The 10,967-nt window shown below is 40.8% G+C and overlaps 1 protein-coding gene across 1 annotated transcript; it reads right to left on the bottom strand.

Moving 5' to 3' along the window:
- Positions 1 to 149: 149 nt before the first annotated feature.
- trpc6a (transient receptor potential cation channel, subfamily C, member 6a) lies at positions 150 to 9,824 on the bottom strand. The gene is made up of 14 exons (XM_070916728.1): positions 9,685 to 9,824; positions 8,317 to 8,645; positions 7,729 to 7,861; positions 6,732 to 7,032; positions 5,807 to 5,992; positions 5,081 to 5,245; positions 4,736 to 4,979; positions 4,425 to 4,652; positions 3,521 to 3,785; positions 2,406 to 2,601; positions 1,381 to 1,581; positions 1,081 to 1,128; positions 581 to 656; positions 150 to 429 (listed from the first exon to the last, which is right to left on the bottom strand). Exons 1-14 carry the CDS (start codon positions 9,822 to 9,824, stop codon positions 302 to 304), a joined length of 2,640 nt encoding a protein of 879 aa, XP_070772829.1. The 3' UTR covers positions 150 to 301.
- Between the last annotated feature and the right edge of the window lie 1,143 nt (positions 9,825 to 10,967).

Raw genomic sequence — 10,967 nt, 5'->3', positions numbered from 1 at the left:
TTTTTTAACAAATTGATCCCATAATCTTCTCTTTAAAATATTTGCTCTTAATTAGAAGTTATCCAGATTATATGAGTTCTTTGTATGTTGATTTTGTGTGCATTTTAAACATATAAATGACACATAATCATGCAATCAGCAAGCTACATTTTAATTTTATATTCACATACATTCAAACATTTTATCATATCAGTGATTTGTCACTCTCTTACTTTGTCTTCATTCAATGATGGAGAACAGGCACTTAAAAGTCTTTGAGCTGTACAGTTTTATGTACACGTCGGGGAAACTGGTGATGGCACTATGACGGTGTACTGATCTCTCCCAATCTCCTCAGCAGTCCGTCCAGTGTCTCCATGTTCTGTGATTTCTCCTCTAGCAGCTCATATCGTAGACTGGAGATGTCCTGCTTGATCTCTTTCAGCTCACCTGAACAGAAACAGACAAAGACATTTCTAGGAGATGTATGGCTATTGGATATATATATATATATATATATATATATATATATATGGATTTTATGGATATAGCAATTTGGAGCAAGTTAAGTTTAGTTTCAGGATCATGCTGTTGATTTTACCTTCGGTGATCTCATCACTCTCTCTGTCTGCTTGGGCTTTGATGATGTAACGCTTTATCAGTCGCTTCATGATCTTCTGAAAGTGAAAGTGAAATTTGAAGTTTTCAAATTCTTTGAACATGTATAATTAACAGTACTATAATGGGAAGAGGTTGAATGTAAAAAGATAGACATAAAAGTTTACGATCCAGAAGTACCTCTTTCAGAAAATGATTCTCGTGCTACAAACCTAACATGGTTAAGTTTTGTAAATGTCACACTGTAGTTTACTGCTGGGTAATAGTGGAGCAATGTATCATATTTTATGAGCTTTGCATTTGTTTTTTATATAAAACTATTCTGTAGAGCAACGAGAAACCTCAGCTGTCGTGTTAATGTGGAGTAAAAAAAGAAAACCTTTTTGTCTGAAATGTGAAATACACACACACACACACACACACTCTCTCTCTCTCTCTCTCACACACACACACACACACACACACACACACACAAATACATACCTGATATCTGGTAGAAGCACCAAATCCTGAATTTTTGCCTTCTCCAAGCTGGAAGATTAAGCTGAAATTAACTTCATTGGACAGAATTGGGACTTTTCTCAGGTTAAATTTGAGTTCAGGTCAGAGGTGGAGCCTGTGGTGCAGCAGTAAAACCACTAGGAGGTGCTCAGGCTCTGCTTTTACAGCTCCACTGAGTAGCATGGTTTTATGATTACTACTGTGCAAGCTGAGAAAGGAGAAATGCTGTGTGTATGATACATATCCATATATGTATTATATATATATCCATATTGTGTGTACCTGGTTGAGCTGTGTCTCAGTTTTGTCCTCACTGTGTCCTGCCACATACTGCAGGAGCAGGGACTTGATGGCCGTAGCCAGTCCCAGCATAGATTTTGGACTGGGGACCAGGTTAAAGGGCACAGGGAGCGTCCTTCCCTCCTCAAAGTAGGAGAACCAGAGTTTGGCCCGAGCAAACTTCCACTCAACATCAGCATCATCCTACAGAAAAGAGGGAAATATAAAAGGAGGGAGACAAACAGGTTGGAGAGGAAAGAGAAAAACACACCACCAGCACCACCGTAGCTGCTTTAGTTTGATACACAGTCACAATCAAATATTCCAGCTTTATTGAAAAGAATAGTTTGACATTTTGGGAATTATGCTCATTTGCTTTCTTGCCAAGATTTAGATGAGAATATCGATACCGCTCTCTTTGAGTTTGTACGGTAAATATGAAGCTACAGTCAGCAGGCTATTAGCTTAGCTTAGCACAAGGACAAGAAAGAAACGGGGAAACAGCAGCACGTCATTAGCTCACTAATTAACACGTTGATTATCTTGTTCGTTTAAAAAAGACAAGTTGTGGTTTTATAGAGGGTTGTGTGCCCAACTATTTCTTGGTCTGGAGCAGTGATTTCCTGGAGTCTCTGCTGGTTGCCTGGCAAGACTTCAGGAAGTCCCTGCTACAGGCTACAAAGCCAAATTGGTGTAATTCCTCATTTTTTGATATCAGTTTTGTTAGATTTTAGATCAGAATGGACTCTTTATGGTATGATAATTAAATATTTTATGTAGAAATAAAGACAGTACTGTTTTACTGTTCTTGTTGTAGGCCTAAAATGGATTATTGGGGGATTAATTGGTGGATAATTATTGTGTCACCTAAACATAAGGAAAGGGACCATTTACAATACAAAATAAAACAAGTTCAAGTGTTCAGACGAGTCAAACCTAAATCTAAAGTCTTAAATCTGTATTGAACGAGCCTTGTGTTTGTGAGCTTGTATCTGAAGCACATGATGATTCAGTATTTGATGACGAACCTCAATCTCCTGGAAGGAACTGTTGATCATGGCGATGAGCATGTTGAGCAGCACTATCACCATGGTAACGTTGTAAACCCCGTACAGCACATAACCAATGTTCTCGATGAATTTGTGTCCGTTATTGATCACGACGGACCTGACCTCAGACAGTCCAAATATAGCCCAGAACAACGTCTTGAAGCTCTCCTCCAGGCTGGACGGACGCACAGAGACGGAAATGGAAGGAAGACAAGAGAAAAGTTATTTTTGAATTCAAACAAACTATTAATCATCAGGAAGGAGACGTTCTGTGAGAAAAGCAACAGAAGAGAAAGACCATTTTCTTAGTCTTCAACATAGTGTTACATTACATTTACATATATACATTTTAGATTCATTTCCAAGCTTTCAGGCAGCCATTGGTTTCCATTCATTTTACTACAGACAAGGCAGAAAATGTTGGGAAGCACTCTTTTGAAGTATCTTTGTCAGTGTATTTCATTAAATTTGCTCTATCATTCATGATTTATGCAATAGAGTGGTCTGGTTTGCAATATATTACAATTTGAGTATTGTCTACCAAAGAGCAACTTGAATTATGCTTTTACAACATCTACGTTTTTATGTATGATTTTCCAAACATGCAGCTTGTGAATGCAGCTCTTTTTTCCATCTGACTCTCACATCTTGGATAATAATAATGAGAATAAAACAAGGCTATGGCTGGATTCATTTTACAGATTTTGACAAAGGTGTCTGTTCAACATGGGGCTTTAAGATCAGGAAATAAATTATGTATGACCCATCTTAAGCTTAATTTTGTGATGTTATGGTTTATATTGTGCTTTGATATGTCATTAGTAGTGCGTGTTTCCAAACAAAGTTACAATTTATCACATTACCACGTACAACAAATTGTTACACAGTGAACTCTGGGATTTTGGGGGTTTGGATTCTGGTGACTTGGCCTGTTTGGTGATCCAAGCTTGATCCACTACATGTTCAAATAATGGATTAGCCTCTGAAACTCTTTAAGTCTATGCAAGCTGATTTTCATAGCTGAAAAAAATCAATTTGCAGTGTGAAATTAATTTTGAAAAAGCATGTGTGAACAGTAAATGTGCAGGTCTCACGTGGTGAAGGCGTCATTCTGCTTCGCCCCCAGGTAATAAGAGTACAGGTTGAACATGCCGATCATGAACGCCAGAAAGACCAAGATGAAGATGACCATGAACTTGAAGATGTCTTTGACGGTCCTCCCTAAAGAGATCTGCAGTGGACCGAAGCTCTCATTGGCTGGGAGGATGTAAGCAATCCGAGAGAAGCTCAGCACCACAGCGACCGCGTACAGGCCCTCCGACACCAGCTGGGGATCTGACGGCAACCAGTAGATACGTGCTACAAGAACAGAGCGTGAATCACTCAGGAAACTACTTTGACTTAAGTAGATTTGTTTTGTACACAACTACTTTTTGAAAGGCTGCAGTTGTGCTGTTATGGCAGTTTGAAGATGATATTTGACTAAATTGGTTACATTAGGACACCACATTAGCCATTTCACAGAAAACATACTGTATGTAACAAAGCCACTGGATCTCAACTTATTATGATTATAGGGATTGAAAAAAAATACAAATATGTATTCTTTTTGGGGGGGCATTTCTCTAATCTTTGATTTTCTTGTGACATGTTGAGTAGTTTTACCTCTTCTGGCCTCTGTTGGGGACCACTGAGCTAAGCAACTGTTACTCAGATTTGCCTTCAAAAAGCTACTTTTGTGAATTTGATAAGTCTAAAATTGATGTGTTTTGTCCTGTTTTGGGGAAGTTGAATAAAAACAGGATCAAATAGACCAGTTTCAGACAAAATTCAGACAGAGACTACTGGGGTTTGTTGGCTATTGCTAAAATCCAAAGCTAATACGCGTTGTCTCAGCTGTAGTGGAACATATGCTCCTATGTGTACCGCCTTATTCTAGCTTACTGCAACAGTTTACAGGTAAATGATGGTATTTAAAGCGTGGCAGTCTGTGCTCACCCAGTGTAAAGTAGTGTATCTCGGGGGGCAGTGTGACATTAATCAGTGTTGTGTAGTGTGTGTGTACATAGGTCTGGGCTAAGTCAGCGTGTCTCAGAGTGGAGAAGCGGCAGCTGAAGGAGGCGAGGAAGATCGCCAGCATCCCAAAGTCCAGGAAGTTCCACGGTTCGACCAGGTACTCCCCCGGCCCTTGACTCCAGATCTCCTTCACCTCAGCCCAGATCATTCCTGCAGAAATCAAATCAAATCAAGTGATGAAATACACAGGATGACATGTTTACTTTCCTCCATCATGGGCATCTAATGCTCACCCATGACCCATGAAATGATGAGGATCTCCATCCATGTGAAGGGTGTTGTGGTCATGCGGTAGAGCAGCAGTGGATCAGAGTTGACTTGGGGTCCTCCCGGGAGGTGATGGTGGGTCATGTTTGGCAACAGGGTGGTGCCTGCAAAACGGTCAGCAGCATTCAGGATCAGAAGACCCAGAAATATTGTGAAGGATGAGGCATGGGCCACAAACTTCATGAAGGGGCTACGCATCACTTTCCCCACCTGAGCGAGAGAGATGAAACGACAGGAGGATGAGAGAAAATGTCCGGCAGGGAATTTAAAGTCTTGTTCATGCATCATGTGTGAGCATAAATGTAACTTACTCTGCTGCACGGAGCGATCCAGTAAGCCAGAGCCAGTCCGGGCAGTCCTACGGCCACTGCCAGCACCACCAGCAGTTTGATAGCAGTGGTTTGTTGTCTCAGGCCGGGCAGATTCTCGTACCAGATACTCAGCAGCTGCTGCTGGCAGTTAGGATGAGCCACAAACTGAAGGGCAAAGACATTACAGAGTGAGAGATGAGAGAACAAGGCAGCAGTTTCAAGCCAAAATGTTTAAAGCTTTGGTGAAGTCTGAACAAACAGTAAATAGTCTGCGGCCTAAACTATAATTTGATCCTTTCCTTATAAGAGGAACGGGCCAAAGAAGAGACAGAATCATCATGATGCAAACAGGTTGGGATGAAACTAACAATTACTGTCATTTACCAAAATACCATGCCAGAGCCCAGGGTGCTGTGTTCAAAATGCTTGTTTTATCAACAGTTCAAAACCTAAAGATATTTATTTGTATTACTCTGTATTTGAAGCTCTAAATGTCATAACAATGAAAGTCCATTTTATTGACCATAGTAATATTTGTATGTTGCCTGAATCAATTGCAAATCAGTTTTAAATTTTCCAACAAGTTTTAATGACAAGATGTGAAATAAGTGGCTGGCAGGAACGTTGAAAATCAATCTTAAAACATGATGGTGATCCTTTTTCACCGTTAATACTTATTATTGACCAAAAACACAGGCTTTTTCTTGCCTCTGTGAGCACACTAACCTTTTTGAGTTCGTACTTGATGGCTAGTTTGAGTCGCGTGAGGGAGGGGCGACCTGGTAGATCATAGCTGTCTTCAGAGTCAGTTTCTCCACTCAGTATGGCCTCCACCTCCTCTGTGCTGCGACACAGATCCAGAAGGCCCACCACGTAGTCCTTACACTGGCTCGACAGACAGCAGTACTCATTCTACAAACACAAAGAGGAAAAATGTGCATCAGCGAGTGAAACATTTGAGATGCGTTGCAGGAGATAAAGGTCTGATGCTGAGGTTACTAATGTAGTAATGTAGTCTGTAAGTCTGAATTTGTCATAAGGGAAATATGGTCATAATTCTAAAAAGCAATAGCACCAACACTGGTGTAAGATAGAGGTTGCCAGTCAATTCGGCTCTAGTCACATTTGTTTAAGATGACTATATCTTATAGGTTTTCACAATTGACAGTGATATAACACTGACAATGGCTCTGGAAAAGTTTGCAGACCTCAAAAGTTATTGAAGTTATCATAGTGGGGCATAAAAATGCCAATATACCCAGAAAAATGGGCAACATGATTCATTTGTGTGAGCAGTTGGATTGTGACATTTATTTGTTGTCCAGTAACCATAGTATACTGTCCTACTGCAAGCCTAGTAATAATTATAGTTGTTATATGTGTGTCAAACCAACACATCTGCTTCTGCTTCCTGTCTTAAGACTAATAAAATGTTCTTGTGTTTACTGGCAGCGTTTACTGGCAGCAGGTTAGCAGTGACATGGCAAATATACTGGACAATGAGCTGGTTTTCAGGGCACGTATACAGTAGCATCAACAGGACGTGCACAGTGATTACAGAAAGTGTGAAAGACACATCTTGCTGGACTTGCACCACTCCGTCTCTGTGTTTCTGGTAGTGATTCTGCAGGATCTTTAACAATATTTGTACCTTAAATTCTTTCTCAATATTAGCCAGCATGGCCAGTTCGTTGCTGAGCTCCAGTGCTGCCAGCACCGGGTCCTCATTGGACAGAGAGAGGTAAGCAGGACTGGCGAGTCCTCTGTAGGCATTGATTCTTGATCGCGAGTGGCTGAAGGAGTCATACTGCTGCTGGTAGTTGCAGGAGTCGCAGCCGCAGAAGTAATCATGAGGGGGATCGATGGTGGCCCCTTTACTTAACAGGATGTGAACTATCTCGTATTCCTGGCAGTGTGCTGCGAGGATCACTGGAGTTACATCATGAGAAAACCTGTGGGAATGTACACACACACGCAAACATGAAGGCCATAAACATTTACATAGAATAAACAATTATAAATATTTTTTTCATAGCCCTCTGGTCTACATAAACACCATCAGGGTTTTATGAAAAATATGATCGTTTTACTCTTCCTCTAATTGTGAGGAGCCACAGTTTACATATTTTTAACAAGGTGGTCTAATAAAAAGTTCAAGTAAATGTGAACATAATGGACAACAATTTTCATCAACTCTTGACTCTTTCCTCCAAATAACCCTCTCCCTTCTCAAAACCAACAGTACAGAAGCCGAGAACAGTCGTGTTTGCAATGACTTATTTTAATCTCAACCTGTTATCAGAAAAACAAAAGGTTGTTTCCTCTTATTAGTCTATTTATAATGTTTGTCAGAGATCAGGAGTACCATGCCAGCATGCAAAGATGACGTCTTAACAACTGTAGCAACTGATTTAAAATGAAAATATCAAATCAAGCAGTATCCATTATTGATCAATGCATCAGACTTCAGTCAATGTCTAACACAGGCAGAAATTGCATTGTGTCTTTCTGTTAGAGATAACATTCAGATCAGTCCAGTCCAGGCAACCAGCGAAGACTTCAGAAAGTTACTGGACTTAAGTCTTTGAGTCTGAACTTCAGTCCAGATATGGCGCCATAGAGATGCCTCTGCCTTGTAACTGTCTTACCTCGTCCCGTCTTCATCATATGCGTAGAAGTCATCCAACATGTCTGCTTGAGCAGGGCTCGCTGTCAGACGATGGGCATCTCTAAACGCAGGGTGACACAACAGGGCTTCTGTGATACGAACATAACCTTTACCTACAACACACACACACACACACACACACACACACACACACACACACACACACAAACAGAGCAAAGTTTGTCACATGAACTGACTTTATTAAGCTACATTGTGGCCAAGGATGGTGTCCTGTGTCAGGCTACCCTAATTCAAAGCTCGCATTATCAGGCTATACACTTTCATTGGGTTATTGTGAAAGCACACGTGTGTGCATTGTATTTTTGATTACTGCTAACTCCCATGATGCTCTAACTTGATATGTTATGCAGCTACGAAGCCTCTGTAGGCTTTATGAGATTTGATGGAAGAGCCCATTAAATACACATTAAATTAAAACTGTAAAGCACGATGCACAGTCATCAGGTTTTTTGAATGTTTTGTCCCCTGAAGAGCTCTGTAGTGTCAGCTTTCTGCTGTGTGTGAGGAACCCTTCATATACAGACATCCACAAATGCACACATCTTACTGATGGCTAACAGGAGGGCGTCACCCACTCTGGCCAAATCCGCCCTCCCCAGCAGCAGCTCCGTCACCTCCAAATGTTCGTTGGCTACAGCCAGCTGCAATGCATTCTGGCCCATGTAGTCCACAGCATTGACGTTCAACTCTGGCACATGGTGCAGCATTCGCCGCACCTCTGGTATGTTGCCGTACTCGGCTGCCTCCAGGAAACGCTGCTCAACCTCTGTCAGGCTGATTGAAGGAGCAGAGAACATGTAGGCAGGACCTCGAAGAGCCTGGCGTCGTTTAACAGCACAGAGACGAGCCATGAGCTGTTTCTCAGAGTTGCTGTGGCTGCCAGAGGGTCAGGGGACATAAACACACAGTATATAATGTCCACATGGTAACTTACATACATGCACATAAAGCATGTGGTGGTAATACCAGAACAAGTACAGTTTTCACCTCAAAAACATCCCAAGTGATCTTCTGCAAGCTTTTATTAAGTATACTTTGGGAATATTTAATACCCGAAAAGAAAACGCTCTGAAATAACATACAAATAACAAAAAGGTGGATATACTGAATACTCTTCTGACAAAAAGAGGTTACAAATCGTTTGACTACGTGCAGTGAATATAAAACTACACAGAGTGCGACCGCAGTGAAACACATAATTCCTCAAAATCAAACAAGGACTTTTTATAGTTGCAGTACTAGAAATACATACTAATTTCCCCGTTTAGATTCTAAACATTACTGTAATGAGCTGTGTTTGGATAAAAAATCTAAAAATAGATACCAATAGAGATAACAAGCCAAAGCTTAAAAGGAAATGTTGTGCTTTCACATTAATGCACAAAAACTACAAAAACATTTCTACTGGGCTACTTTTCTACATATCCTAATGGCATTATGCTGATGGACAACTTATTGTTCACAGTTTACAAATTGTGAAAGCTGCCGTCTCGTACAGTGAACCACACAGAAAACATGCCGCATGAGATAATCCTTGAAGAATTCACTTGATTAAAAATGTATTAAAAACATTATAGATGTCATTTTGTTTTTCATAGGCTTTCAAACTGACTGTACACCATCACTATCAATATGATAAGTAGACATAATGAGGTAATATAGCTTTAACTGGATTAACTGGAACTCTTATCTCTTATCTTATGTGTCTTTATCAGTGTAACATCATCCTGTATTATTCTTAATTTTCTCTGCCATCCATTTATGGTGTGCAACATGAAACTTCACAACCATAGTACTTGTTTTAATTATATAATTGTTCTACAATGTTATATGTTGCATAACTGCTATTTTTCTAACAAAACACAAAAACACACCTGCCCACTACATCTGGCTGAGTAGGGAATGAAAGACATACCCGAGGCATCGTCCAGGGCAACAGTTCTCCTCTCCAAAGTCATCGTACATCAGCAGGTTGTCACGGCTCCGAGCCCTGGGGCTGTCGGTGTAACCCGCGGCTCGGCTGTTCTGATGAACCGCCTGTGGTCTGTGGTTCATCCTGGAGGTGATCAGCAATAGAGGGTCTGCTCCCAGTGAGTGATCTAGTGCCTGTTGTAAGACTCTCTCTCCTGTTCTCTGCCCCCCTCCTCCTGTTTTTTATGTGCCCTTGAGAAAGAATGCATCCTTCTGAGTCCCACTACACTTTTATTTACATGACTCATTGAACTTTACAGATGTGGAGGGCAGCTGAACACACCGAGGGTTACTGGTGATATATGGCCATTTTTGTTTTAGTTGTTTCAGCTGAATCTACAGACTATTGTTCTGAAATAACTCTCTGCATTAGTTTTGAGAATACAGGCTGATTTGCCCCCCAAAAAAAAGTAGATAAACAAAAGCAGAATATTCCTCTTGTGCTTCGCCAACAGTTTTAATGCTCAGGCAGTAAAATGCTATTTTAAACTGCAGTGTTTAGAGTACATGTTGAGTTTCGTCAGTGTGTGTGTCTGTGTGTGTATGAGTACATGTGTGCAGGAGTAACTGATGGTTGATGAACAGCAGATGAGATTCCTCAGGGTTTAAATTCCCAGTAGACTTTGCTTCCTGTGTGCTCCCACTCTCCACTGATCCCCTTCCAGTGTGGGAAAAATAACTTCCCACTCTGCACACACACACACACACACACATGCATGTATACATGTATACATACATATGTGTGTGTGTGTGTGTGTGTGTGTGATTTTAAGCATGCAAAGAAGTATTTCCTCATCAGCAGGTCAAAGGTGAGTCACAGCACCATGTATTTCTCTCTTGTATTGACACAAACACACACACACACACACACACACACACACACACACACACACACACTTGAATGCATTATTTTTAGCCTTATTTTCAGATGTGTGTGATCCTCTTCATTGTCCTCAGTTTTTCAGTTTTTTTACCTCTCCCTCTTTGTTTTCAAGCGGAACTTTAAATAAAACAACCCATTACATCACACGAACATGTCAACAATCAAAAATCTGATAAAGCAGAGTCTCTGATGTGCGATTATAGCAGTGAAAATTACCTTTTAAGGCCCTGATTGCTGAAGATTAGTCACTTTGGACGTTTCATGACGCAACAGCGGCTCTTTTTACGGGGAGGTGGCAGGGTGAAAGGGGGTAAACTCTGAAAAATGTCACCAGCGTGAGTTTT

This window comes from Enoplosus armatus, chromosome 13 (assembly GCF_043641665.1).
Source record: "Enoplosus armatus isolate fEnoArm2 chromosome 13, fEnoArm2.hap1, whole genome shotgun sequence".
In the NCBI taxonomy this organism is placed as follows: Eukaryota; Metazoa; Chordata; class Actinopteri; order Centrarchiformes; family Enoplosidae; genus Enoplosus; species Enoplosus armatus.
This window is presented reverse-complemented; position numbering and strand designations above follow the sequence as displayed.